At 56.8% G+C, this 13,506-nt stretch overlaps 1 protein-coding gene across 2 annotated transcripts in view; it reads left to right on the top strand.

The window, feature by feature from the left end:
* The window catches only part of LOC101336082 (kazrin), a 144,003-nt gene that overhangs the window by 23,910 nt on the left and 106,587 nt on the right, over positions 1-13,506 (top strand). For both annotated transcript variants that reach the window (XM_073795741.1, XM_033842974.2), the window contains exon 2: positions 11,019-11,210. In XM_073795741.1, the coding sequence (XP_073651842.1) occupies positions 11,019-11,210 (192 nt within the window). The remainder of the gene's footprint in view (positions 1-11,018; positions 11,211-13,506) is intronic.

Raw genomic sequence — 13,506 nt, 5'->3', positions numbered from 1 at the left:
GGCACCCAGAAAACGGTCCCTGACAGAAACCGTTTATCAGGATTCTTTTACAGTTGCAAGGGATAGAAAATGCAACTCAAACTGGCTTAAGAATGTGTTGGTTCACATAACTGAAAAATTCAGGAGTAGATCCTGGCTTCAGGTGTGGTATGATCCAGGACAACAAGGATATTATCTGAATCCAGTCTTTGTCTTGTTGGCGCTCCCTTCTTGGTGGCAGGATGGCCGCTACCGCCTCCTGGCTCCATCCTCGCATCCATCATTAAAGAGGGCGGCTCCTGGTCCAGACTCTGACCCTGATTGGACTGATTTGTGTCATGTGCTTCCCCTCCTAAACCAATCACAGTGGCCAGGACAACTCAGCTCTCAGATGGGCCAGCCTGGGTCTTAGCTCCACCTTTGAACCGTGGGCTCTGGGAGTGGGTGGCTCCCCAGAGGGAAATGGAGGTGCTCTGTCTGGAAGACTGGAGGCATAGATGTCGGCTGAACCAAAAAGTCGGGGGGGGGGGATAATGAAGAACTTTGAAAAGGTGGGATGAGCCAGCATCCCAGGGGAAGCAGTGGCTTTAAGGCTCAACTTGATAAGAGTGTTAAGATTCCTCTTTGCACCAAGAGGGTATCCCAGGACATCTGCTGTCAGCCCACCCGATTCGAATGGGCCCCAGCTCGCTGCTTCTAAGTCCCAAGGGAAACTGTGTTCAATGAGGGCCAGGGGAGGCAGCTGGCCCGGCCCTAAGGAGAGGCCAGCCCTTTCCTCTCCCATCACTCCTGCCCAGCAAGCAGATAGGAGTGGGCTCCTCAAGGCCCCCAAGGAGGCCTGGGCACCTGGCTTTGGGACCAAGCAGTCACAGCCTGTCCGGGACTCAGCCGCCCTTTCCACCCCCAGACAGATGCTGTATTTGGGGGTGCACATTCCTTCTGGAGCTAGAATCACCCGCTGAGTGACTGTTGCAGACCCCCGAGGACCGTGGGGCTCCTACTGGCTGTCAGTGCATGGTGGCATCAAGCCACACGCCCAGAAAGCCTGCCAGAGGCTGTCCTTTCCGGGCTTGGGGAGCAGGGGACACAGGAAGCGAGGACCTCCAGTGACCAAAGGGCACATTCTAGGAATCAGGCCAGGCCGCCTGCAGGGACCACGTTCCGTAGCGCAGATCCTCAGGTTTGGCTCTGCCTGAGAACTCGGGAGCTGCGTGCTGGAGGTTGGCGATGCCTTCACTTCCCCAGGCATCTCTGCTTTTGAACCTGAGACTGGCACCCTTCCAGGGCTGGTGCCTGGCACACGATTATTCCTGAGTCAGTGCTTGGCGAGGGATGGTCAAAGGACGCAGACCCCTTCCCGGAGAGGATTGGATTCCCGGGATGTGGAGCTGGGTGGGCAGAGCTTCCCGTGGGAAAGGCGGGCCCCCCCAAGATTGTGGAAGAGGATTAGCTTGGCAATCGGGCCCAAGACGAGTCTGGCTGAAAGGTATGTTTATGGGACAGCTCTGCAGGAAAGACGGGTTAAACAGCACCTAAAAGAGAAAACAATTACTGTGAAATACGAGAAAAAGACAAAGCCTGCATCACCTGGTACCTGCCAGGCCCTCCCCTACCCACCTGTAGTAAGAATTACCGGGCGGCTCTCCCAGGCCCTGGAGCAGCCTTGGAATTAATACTGCTGAGGAGTGCCTGGGCGTTGTTTGAGAATCTACTTGTATTTGGTGAGTGCTGTATTGTGTCCCGTCACCCCCAAAGCTTTCAGTGTCAGGACCACATGACAAAGGCCCAGAGAACACGGAAATCTCTAGCAAACCATAGACCCAGCTCTTGTCTGCCTGCCCCTGGCCCTGTTCCTGGCCTGGTGGGTGTGTCTCCACATACAGGGGGGATGGAGGGAGGGATGGGAGAGTCTACATCCCTGGGAGAGCAGAGGTAGACCAAGAGGGCTATTTTCAGCTCCCCACGCACAGACCAGGCTGGAGGGGAGCCTGGGCTGGGTGTGAGGGGACCAGACAAGCAGAAGGAAGTGATGTCAAGTCTTCCCTCCCCCATCTCAGAGGCCCGGCCCTGAGGCTGCTCTTCCCAGGCTACGGTTCCCAGATTTCTCTCTCCACAGACAAACCGTTACATTCAATCAAGTCCCACCTGGCTGGAGGTCCCTGTGGAATTCCATTCATTTACAGAGCCTTGAGGAACCTTCGGGGCTGAGTCTAGAACCGAGGGCTGCATGGCTGCCTCTGCTGCCGCTGCCCTGGGCTGTTCGAATCCAGCGCTCCTGTCCCTCCTTGGCTGTTGGGTCAACTTAGCCAAGAGGTTCTGCGATCTCAGGCCTTCCAGGCTGGGGGAAGGATGCAAACAGTGGTATCTGTCCCAGGAGGGTTTGAGGGCCCCCTTGTAACTGCGGGCCCCGAGAGGACACATAGGCTTTGCCTGCCTTGTGGGGCAGCTGTACCGCAGGCGAAGAGGTCGAATAGAACTCAGTAGTGACCAGAAAAGACTCTGCAGCCAGACCACCCGGGTTTAACCACATGTTTTCTCCATGCCTCAGTTTCTTCTGTAAAGTGGGTGCATCACCTTGGGTTATTGGGAGGATTGAGAATTAAGGGTGTGAGGATTTAGAACTGTTCTGGCATGCACAAGTGACTCAGAAAGTGTTACTGTTATCACCGTGATGATGATGAAGAATGAATTCAAGAACAGAGGGAATGCAACATAGGAATGCGGCTGCCTCTTTCTCTCCATGTGCTCCCCCCGCAGAAAGGCAGAACAGAGGAGGTGCCCTTAGGCCGCTGGTGAAGACCCTCACCCCCTCAGCCTGGGACGTGGGCTCTGCCAGCGACCCCCTCTCTGACTCTGCCTTTTCAGGACTCCCTTCCGCCATCAGGTACTGGCTTCCTTGGACACGAATACATCTGGTCCTTTTTAGTTTTGGGGCCTGGGAGCCCATCTCTTATGGGGACTTGATATGAATCATTGTACCTCAGTCTTAACATTTTAACCCTCCAAGAACCATCTGATTCCTAATTTTTAGAACAAGCATCATCCTAGCGTTCTGAGACTACCACCTGGACCAGATTTGGCAGCGAGGACAGTAACGGCAGTCCCGGCAGCAGTGGTGGCTTTTGAGCGCTCACGGCCTGCCGGCCGCTGCTGGACCAGCCCATGGCGGGGGGGCTGCACGACCACAGGCTGACCTGGGCTCCGTCCCACACACCCGCAGCACCTCCGAGCTCAAGCGGGGTCACTACAGCCCTGTGTGGGTGTCATGAGGAGCCGGTGAGATGAAGCCTGTAGTCCAGTGGGTGGCATCCCGCACAAAGTCGGGGCTCAGAACATGGCAGTGCCGTCAGCCATCGTCTCTGCCAGAAAGGGTGTTTGGACCAGAAGCGAACCATGGCATCGTTAAGCAGAGCGTCGTGTCACCTGGAAGTGACCTCCATCCGGCCAGGGCCAGCGGGGCATGGTCCAATTTGTCTGCTGCAGGGCAGGTATAGCTCAAGTGAACGGAGGTTGTCCACAGAGCCCGGGGTTGGACTCAGGCTCCCCTTTTCCTGAGGCCTGCTGGAGGGCAGGGGGCCGGTGAGCTCGGTACCTGGATTTGGGGGGAATATCTATAAAAGTGAGTGAATGGGAAGCCTGAACTATGTTACTGCTATATATGTATATATGTGTATGTTTTTAGGTATGATTTCCTACAGCAAAGTGCACAGGTTTTAAGGGTACCATCTGAGTTCAGAGAGTTTTGACAGATGTGTGTTTCGCTGTTTATTACCCACAACAGGCAGCCAGGGACTGTCACTCCAGCCTGCCCTCCCTTCGGAGCCCCCTGTGCCCTTGGTCCTGCCTTTGCCCTGCAGACTGGGTGACTGAGCCTTCTCTGTCATTTAATCCACCCCTTCTGGGTTGGGAGGCCCACAAGTCTGGGCTCCCAGGTTCTTGGGGCCAAGGCCTCTCCTCGGAACATCGGGGAGGTTTGCCCTTTTCTATAATAATGATCTTGACGAGCTCCATATGACCCCCATTTAGAAGCTTCTGGAATGTTTCCACTTAGATGATTACTTTGTTAAATGTTTACTACAGGCTTGGGAGACTGGTCTTGGCTCCAATTTCAGATAAACTCAGAGGTCACTTGTCCTAAGGTCAAATAGCTGGGAAGCGGGGGAGCCGGGACTGAGCCCCGGTGGCGGACCCAGACCAGCCTGGCCCACCTCCGCCCCACCCCGCACTCAGCGCCGTCCTTGTGTGGTGCCTGCCAGGAGCCCAGCACTGGGCTGGCGCTGGGCGTCAGGTGTGAGCAGAGCAGAGCCCCTGCTGGCTCCATGGCCACATCCTTCTCCAGGAGCTGCGTGGGAACGGTGCCCCGGGGAAGGGCCATGCACGGAGTGGCCGGCTCCCTGTGACCCACCTCCATGTGGGAAACAAAAGCAAGCCCATACCTGCTGGGGGGCACGCCTGCCTCCCCTGCCATCCGTCAGGGCAAGCCTGCGGCGGCCCGTGGAGTTTGTGGCCCTGTCCCCCTGCAAGACAGTACAGTGAGGGACTTCCCTGGGGGTCCGGTGGCTCAGGGTCCACACTCCCAATGCAGGGGCCCCAGGTCAGGGAACTAGATCCCACATGCAGCAACTAAGAGTTCACATGCTGCAACTAAAGATCCCACGTGCCGCAACTAAGATCTGACGCAGACAAATAAATAAATATTAAAAAAAAAAAAGACAGTACAGTGCAAGAGTTTGGACTGGGGTGGGTGCCGGAGCTAGACCGCTCTGACTCTGCATGACGCTGGTCAAGTCACCTAAATCCTGTGCCTCAACTTCCCCATCTGTTGAAGGGGGTGATGATAACAGGACCTACTTCATGAGGTTATTGTGAGGATTCACTAGTTATCGTTAAGGAGTGTAACAGACTTACCACAGAGCCTGGAGCACGTATCATGTGCTCCCGAAGTGTTAGCAAAGGAATCATTGTGATACACGGTGGTTACAGTATTATTGCTGTTCGGACCTTTGGCTTGGGAAGGCCAGACTCGTAAACCGGCGACTCACCGAGAGAGCTCCGAGCCTCTCGCTGCCTGTTCACGCATCCCGTTCTTGGACGGTGCCCCACAGTCACAGAGAGTGTTTTTCTTTGTCTTCTTGCTCTCCCGCCCCAGCCCTGTGAGCTCACAAAAATTAAGCCAGGAAAGGACTTGTCGCAAAACTGGGGGCTCTTGCCCAGGGCCGGGAGCAGTCACCTCCCTCCTCTGCTGTGTGGATTCCTCCACAGTCCCCACCTCCTCCTCCCACTGCCCAGAATTCACAGCTGAGGCGGCCGCGGGGCAGACCCCAGAGGTGCTGGCCCTCAGCAGCCACCTGAACTCGATCTCAGCCGGTAGCACGCGCTGCCGTGCTTGGTTCTGGAGAACTGGTAGATCAGCAGGGAAATCAAAGGCTCTCCTGTGCCAGATGGCCCTGCCCAGCTGGTGCCGCTCCAGGTCTCGAGACACAGGTGCAGGGCTGAGCTGTGCTGCCAGGCCCCAGGCTCTGTTCTCTCCCCGTGGCATCATTTTTGCTCCCTGTGTGTGTTGCCTCCTTGTTACAACGTTGCTGCCACAGCTCTAACCACAAGTCCACTTTCCAGACAAGAAGGCACGGAGGAGGCAAAGCCCTTTTTTCTTAAAGGGCAGTCTTCCTCAGGGACTTCCGCCTACATCTCATCAGCCAGAACTGGGTCACACAGGCAACTCTAGCTGCAAGGGAGGCCAGGAAATGGCGTTTTAAAAATGGCGAGCACTCGCTGCTCTTACAAACAAAAGGAGATGTGCTACAGAGGGGCAGGGTTAGGGTCTCCCCAGCTCCCTCTGTCACCTGTAGGTAAGCCACACCCCCTTGCCCTTGGGAAGAGGCCTCTGGGGGCTTCCACTGTGTGGCCTGCCTGCTCCCCCCAGGGCAGCATCGTTGGTAACTGCTGGCTTCCCTGGGGGTGGGAGAGCCGCTGTCTCCCAGGCAATGCTTACTTCCGGCTTCCATGGCCTGGAGCTCTGCCGGGCTTGTGACTTCTTTGGCACCAGGCCCTTTTACCACCACCGGCCCCCTGCCCTAAGGTCCGTGGTTGCCCAGCGTCGGCAGAAAGGTGCAATTGATCTTTCCCTTTTGTGTCCCTGGGCCAGGGCCAGTGCGGTTCCTCCAGGAACATGGCTCCTTCCCCAGCAGCTCTCCCGCCTTTCGCACAAGGCTCCCTCCTGTCCGTGTGTCTGCGGCCCACGCTGCACCAGGTGCTTCACAAACCCCGCTTCTTCCCTTCCCCACCTCGTGCCCCTGAACGAGCACTGACCAGGAGCTCCGTGCCCCGACAGGGTGGTCTCTGTGCTTTTGACATGTGACGGGTGTGCCTGAGGAACTGAGTTGTTTGTTGTGACTAATTTACGCTTAAGTAGCCACGTGTGCTGGTGGCTGCCTCACTGAGCAGTGCAGCTGTGGACCAGAGCAGGGACCCCTGTCCCGCCAAGGGGAGAAATGCACTATCGGTAGCATTCATCTAGATTCCTGAAGAGTGCATCCCTCTAAGGGCACTGATATTATGAAGGCCCAGAGAGGGATAGTGACTTGCCCAAGGTCACACAGCGAGGTAGCAATCCCTCTGAGACAGCAACCCAAGTCCTCCAACTTTCACTTCTTCATTGCTTCCGAGGAATGTGGTCGCTCCCCTCAGTGAGGGGAGGAGGAGTTGGGGGCACGAGGGCACACACAGCATTCTTCGTGCTTAGCACGTTTAAGTGTATTACCTGTGAGTCTCATTCCCATCACTCCCATTTCACAGGTGAGGCCCAGGGAGGGGAAGTGCCTGTGAATGGTCCTGAAGCCTGTAAATGGGCTTCAGTCTTGTGAGACTCTCTGTGATTGCAGTCTCAGGGCTGTCACCCCTCTCTGCCCCTGGAAGGGTCCAGGCTGTGCAAGGTCTAGTCCAGCCAGGGCAGGTGCAGTTAGTAAGCTTAGACAAGGCTCTCTCTTTTTGTGGAGTTGTTTTTCCAGCCTGGTCTCCTAAGACTTGGTTCCTGCAGGAGATGTACTTGGTATCCCGCTCTCCTGCTTCTTCAAAGCCTGACTCAAGGGGCGGGGCCTGGGTGTCAGGTACACCTATTAGCAACGTGAGCGCAGGAAAAATTTGCCTTTGCCACTGTTAGCTCAGGATAGGGGCACCCAGCCCCGTCTTGCTCTCGTCCAAGAGCAAGGGGCAGAGGAGGCTGTGCCAGGCTGCTCTGTGCCTTAACCTCCTTCCTCCTGTGAGATAATTTAGTAACACAGCCCTTTCTCATGATGGCCTCGTTTCATTGCAATGGAAGTAGGGTTGCTGGATAAAACACAGCATGCCCAGTTACACTTGAATTTCATATAAACAACAAATCAAGTTTTAGCATAAGTATGTTCCATGCAATATTTAAGACATGCTTATACTAAAAATTATTTGTCGTCTATCTGAGATTCAAATTTAACTGTGCACCTGGGCTTTTTGGGTTTGTTTTGCTTCGCTTTGTTTTATTTTGCTAAAGCTGGCAACCCTAAATGGGTGACATTGTCCCCAAGCAGTGTACGTGGCAACTGAGAGCCGGAAACATCATGGGGCTTGCTCAGGGTCGCGACAAGTCCCTGGCCAGGACTGGATTTGAAGCCAGGTCTCTTGGAATCCTCTGCCATTTGCATAGACAGCAAACAACCTCAGTGGCTTCCTCTGGGCAGTTTAAGGAAGCCGAGAAGTCATGCCCGTAAAATAAAATCAAACAGCCCTGGCTTCCACTTGCCTGGCAATGTAAATATAAACGGGGATGCTTAACAGTCACTCACACCTTATCGTGAAATAACCGTTTGGTGACAGTTGAGTGGGGACGGGCCCCGGCAGGATGGGTGACTGGGGAGAATTGATGAAGGAGGGTGTCTTGGTCCGTTTGGGGTTGCTAGAACAAAAGTAGCCAGTGGCTTATAAACAACAGAAATTTGTTTCTTAAAATTCTGAAGACTGGAAGTCTGAGAGCCAGGCATTGGCAGATTCCGTGTCTGGTGAGGACGCTCTTCCTGGTTAATAGACAGCCGTCTTTTCGCTGTGTCTTTTGCTCCACCCTCATGACCTCCCAAAGGCCTCACCTCCAGGTACCATCATCACATGGGGCACTAGGTTTCAACATAGGAATTTTATGGGGACACAGACATTCAGTCTGTGGCAGGAAGCAAGAATGAAAATTCCAGAGTCTTAAGGACTGCTAGAGACGGCGAGCCAGGGCTGGGGGCACAGAGTGGTGGTTGAGGTTAAGACCTTTTATGATCTGACCCTGTCGCACTTCCCCTGGCTTCCGTGCTCTTCCTCAGCTGTTACTGGTCACGGGTTGCCCAGGGGCCTTTCCAGCCTTCTCGCCTTTGCTCGTACTGTCGCCGCTGCTCACTGCCCTGCCATGTTCCGAGGCCCGTTTCAAATGTTCCTGGGCGCCAAGCACGTGCCACACCTGCTTTGCATTATGCTTACCTGTGTGTGCTGCTTCTACTTGCTGGAGATTTCTCGGGGCCAAGGGTGTTCCCTTCTTTTTGAACACCCTGCGCCAGGCCTGTCTTATAGGCGACCTGCAAATGTTTGTCTGGAATGAGGGCAGGGGAGGGCCCCCCAGTGCAAACCTCCTACTTTGCAGTTTTGCTAAGAGACCTGGGCAGTTCCCAGCCTGCACTTGAGTCTGTCCATGTCAGAGCAACCAGGAGGTCCCTTGCAGACAGCCTGCCTCCCCGGGGTGCAGGTTTAGGTTTCTGTAGGCCGTGTTCACTGTGGGGTTTGGGAGCACCGGCCCGAGGGGGGGACCTGTCTGGGACCTTCACCCAGGGGTCTCCAGTGCCTTCAGTGGCAACTGGCTTGGGGCAGGTGCCCATGAACTCTTGCTGGGTGGACGGATGGCTGGAGGAGATCATTCGATTGTCGTGTGTCATCATATAGTATTCCGGGCACTTGAGACCCCCCAGCGAATGAGCTAGAGCAGAGCCACCAGGCCTGCTCTCGGGGAGCCGTGCCCACTGGGCACGCACACGGTAACGCGTGGGTGGGCCTCCCACATTAACGAGGGGTTTGGGGTGCGTTGTCCAAACTGCTGTCAGAAGTGGACCACGGGTGAGGGCCTCTTTAGGGCTCTTGAGGTGACAGTAGGGCTGAGACTGCCCGACAGGGAGGAACCTGTGAAGAAGGAAGGAAGCTCTTCCAGCGGCCCTGAGGCGGGACAAGTCTAGCGCCTTCCAGAACTGCAAGTCCCCCCGCAGGTGGCCCGAGGGAGGCCTCAGATGGGCTGATGGGGCGGGAAGCCAGGGAGGGTTTTCAGTGCAGGAGTGAGGTGGGACGCCCTGCACTTCAGGCTTTTGTGGGGAGGTTGGGTGGGGGGTCAAGGGGCTGGGAGGGCAGGGCGGCCTCCCCTTGTGCGGGTGGCAGCTGGACCCAGGTGGCCTCAGAGGAGGCAGTTGAAGTAGACGAGAGAACAGGGGCTGGAGCCAGTGCCGCCCTTCCCCAGGCTTCTGGGGGCGGAGGGACCCCGGGTCCCCGAGGCCTCAGCTCTGCTCCCCGTGGCCTGCCCCCCACCCTAGACCTGGCTCTGCCTTCGTGTCCAGGCTCCCCAAGGAGTGCAGGTTGTAGCGCCTTAGAGAACGCCGGGCGCTGCTAAGAGGGTCAGGCGCCTGGGGAGACGCAGCCCCCGTCTCACCGGCACTGAGCGCTCGCCGTATACGCTGAGCACATGCCCTGGACCAGGCTTCCTCCTGCGTCTCAACCCTGAGGGTTAGACCCATTTTATAGAAGGGGCGTGCGAGGCTTAGAGGGGAAGGGACTTGCTCGTGATCACTCTCCTGGTCAGCGAGGGAGCCAGACCGGAGACCCGGGACCTCGAAAGCCCTGCCGCAGCCGTGGCCTCTGACCCTCACAGGCGAGGACTGCCTCCCCTGCTACCGTGGGAGCATGGGACAGGGTGGTGTCGGGGGGCGGCTGTGTCACTGGAAGAGCAGGGAAAAGGGTGTCGCAGGTGGAGGGCCCTGCAGGGGCAAAGGCCCTGAGGCTGGAAAGAGCTTGGCCTGTCGCACAGAGAGGGACCAGCGTGCAGGAGGGTGGGGAAAAGGGAGAGAGCGATGTGTGAGCTTATGATGCAAGCTAAGACCAGCCGCTCCAGGGCCGGCTTCCGTGAGCATCTCAGAACCTCTTTGTTTTTTTTTCTTTAAATCTTTATTGGAGTATAATTGCTTTACAATGGTGTGTTAGTTTCTGCTGTATAACAAGGCGAATCAGCTATACATACACATACATCCCCGTATCTCCTCCCTCTTGCATCTCCCTCCCACCCTCCCTATCCCACCCCTCTAGGTGGTCACAAAGCTCTGAGCTATGCGGCTGCTTCCCACTAGCTATCTCTTTTACATTTGGTAGTGTATATATGTCCACGCCACTCTCACTTTGTCCCAGCTTACCCTTCCCCGTTCCCGTGTCCTCAAGTCCATTCTCTACGTCAGAAGCTCTTTTAATCGGTCTCTGAGTGAGGTGAGCATCTCGGCCTGGGTGTGCACTGTCCTGAGTAATACTGTCGCGTTGACTGTGCCCGGAGTCGACCAGGTCTGGGTTCACATCCCACCTCTGCTACCTACTCACTTTATGCCCTCGTGGAGTTTCTTAATCTCTCCGAGCCTTGACTTCCTAGTCTGTGAGATGGGGGTGAAGCATCCTGCCCCCGGAGGTTTTGGTGAACAAGGGAAAGCGCGTAAAGCGTAACTGGGAGTGCTGCTGGCTTGGGACTGCAGTGCTGGCCCCTGAGAGCCCTAGAGAGTGTGGTGGGAGGCAGGGAGCCCCGCCAGGCGTGCTCTGCAGACTGTGGGCGGGGCCCAGGACTGGGGCGGGGCCTCCTTGCCATAAGGTCGTTCGGGGGTTTTCCTACACATAGTAGGACAGGCCCTGAATGCAGAGCAAACAGGGAAAGCCAAAGCACCTTCAAACTGTCCCCAGAAAAGTGAGCGAGCGGGAGCCACTGTCCCCCGCTCTAACCGTGTGCCCTTCTCCCCTAGCACTGCTGCGGGAGGAAGTGTCCCGGCTCCAGGAGGAAGTCCACCTTCTCCGGCAGATGAAGGAGATGCTGATGAAGGACCTGGAGGAGTCGCAGGGCGGCAAGTCCTCCGAGGTCCTCGCGGCCACCGAGCTCAGGGTCCAGCTGGCCCAGAAGGGGCAGGAGCTAGCCAGAGCCAGAGAAGCGTTGCAGGGTGAGTGACAAGTGGGCGACAGCTCCCTCCCCTCCCTCGCCTGGGCCTCAGCTGGGGCCACAAGGACACCAGGAGCCAGGGTCCTGCCTCTGCAGGGGCAGTGACGTGGCCCCAGGAGCCTCCCGGCGCCCAGCCCCCAGCCCAGGCTGCCCCTTCCTTTTTGGGTGGAATCCTGCGTCTTGCTGGGTCGGGTACAGATGTCATTCCCTCCTGCGGTGTGACCGCCTCGTGTTCTCCATCACTGCCGGTCCTGGGGCGCCTCCTTCTGAGGTGTGTGAATGGCAGGTAGTTATCTTTGCTGAACGAGGATGCTGACCCAGAAGAGCTCTCAGGGTCCTGCGGCGCCTCCCCTCACAGGACAGTGCAGGGTGCTGGGCTTTGTGCTGGAGGACACATCCCTCCCCCACTTCACTCGTGCTCACGGCGGTGGGCTCTCCGGGGGAGGGCTCAGGCCTCTTCTCTCGTTGCTAGCTCTGCAGGAGCTCCCCTCTAGGGAGCGCAGCATCCAGCCCTGGGTTGGGGGAGGAGTTAGGAGAGAAACTGCTTTAGGAGACCACTGGGCGCACGTGTCAGCTGCTTTCCTCAGAGCCGGCCCGGGGTACTGGCAGCCGGCATACCCATCTCTCCTGGGAGCCACCTGCCCACACTGCATCTCACAAGGTTATTTGAGAAAGGTTGGGAGTCATCCCCTCCCAGTCCTGCAACGTGAAACGTTGGGGGAGAAAATATCTTGGGTGGGGTCTGCCTTGACCTCTTGAGCCCCGCTTAGTGTCTTTGATTCTCCTGGGGGGGGGGGGGAAGGGCAATAAAACTTGGCACCCTCCTTTCCACTTACCACTTCCTAGAACGATAAATACTCTCTCGATAAAGACTTCATTGCTGAGGCCAAAGCAGGTTTATTCCTCCGGTTGATTTCGGGCTGCTGTAGCAAAGACCCCAGAACAGGGTGGCTTAAAGAATCTGTTTGTCTCTCTCTTCTGTGACCATCCCAGGGGGCATTTCAGGCTGGTGGGCATCTCTGCTCCCCTCGGCCTGTGAAGGATCCAGGGAAAGGGCCAAAATCCAGGGTCAGAGATTCCCTTTGGCAAGAGCGTGGCCGCAGGGAGTGCTGGGTGTCCGCGTCCCAGCTACAGGGCTAACTGGGCGGGGAGGGAGAGGGGATTGTGCTGGATGGTTAGTCGGCTCTGTCCTTGTGGGTTTCCCTGACCACAGGTGTGAAGTGAGCAGCAGAACACTGGCTAAGCCAGCTGTCTGGCCAACACGCCACCACCCGTCCCCCAGGAAGCCTGGGATGCCGGTGCGCCCTCAGCCGGCTGCGCCAGCCCCTCTCTGCGTTCTCCCCAGCAGTACATGTTACTCTTAAAGCTGGGTAGACACTTTCCTGTTGGGGTGTTGTTTCTGGTGGGGCCACCTGGACAGTGTTCTGGGTGGTCTCTTCAGGCCGTAGCAGGCAGGTGGTCTGCGTCACGGTGCAGCTGACGCCGTGTGAGCAGAAGTCACTGTGCCAGGCACGCGTGCTTTCTCTATGCAACCCTCCTGCGGTCCAGGCAGATCTATACAAGCTCCCTCCACTCCCAGCTTCCCGGGGGCCTCGGAACATCCCCACCCTTCTCAGGAAGGAGATCCAAGTCTCAGGAGTCTCCCATGGGCACGTGTTGCTGGGTCCAGGCCGTGTGAGCTGACGTCCTTTGGTCTCGCCAGGTTTCACGATCCTGCAGAGTCGAGGCTGCCTCAGGAAGCAGCCAGACGCTGTCTCAGCCTCCTTTGCCGGTGTTCATTCCAGGACAGAGTCACCTGCCTTCTGTGTCCTGGGCCACGGAAAGAATTCTTACCTGTATTCCCCCTTCTGTACCTGGGAGGAGGAGGAATACCTGTCTCTGCTGTTCCTGTGCCCAGGGGTGTGGGCAGGGAGTGAGCAGAGGCTCATTTACCCACCGACTGCCCAGCTCCTGGAGCAGACGGCTCTCCAGACCTCAGTGTTCTGATCTGAGTGATGGGACAGTAACAGTGAATTAAATGAGGTCGTGTCTGTGAAGGCGGGAACCATGATGTGCACCCTCATCCGTTTAGCCCACAGGGCACAGAGCTATGCAGGCATTTCTTCCCAACTCTGTGCTGTACGATTTCTTATCCATCCGCAAAGGTCTTCAGGGCCTTGCTCAGGGACCCAGAGATCCCCCAAAGGCGACTGCTTTGTAGGAACAATAATGTCATCAACAAGGACTCGTCAGTATTCATTCAAGGAAAGCCTTATTGAGCACCTACTGTGTTCCAGCACTGTTCTATGCACTTGGTC

The sequence above is a fragment of the Tursiops truncatus genome, chromosome 1, assembly GCF_011762595.2.
Source record: "Tursiops truncatus isolate mTurTru1 chromosome 1, mTurTru1.mat.Y, whole genome shotgun sequence".
In the NCBI taxonomy this organism is placed as follows: domain Eukaryota; kingdom Metazoa; phylum Chordata; class Mammalia; order Artiodactyla; family Delphinidae; genus Tursiops; species Tursiops truncatus.
The sequence above is the reverse complement of the archived record's forward strand: the minus strand, read 5'-3'. Positions and strand labels throughout refer to the sequence as shown.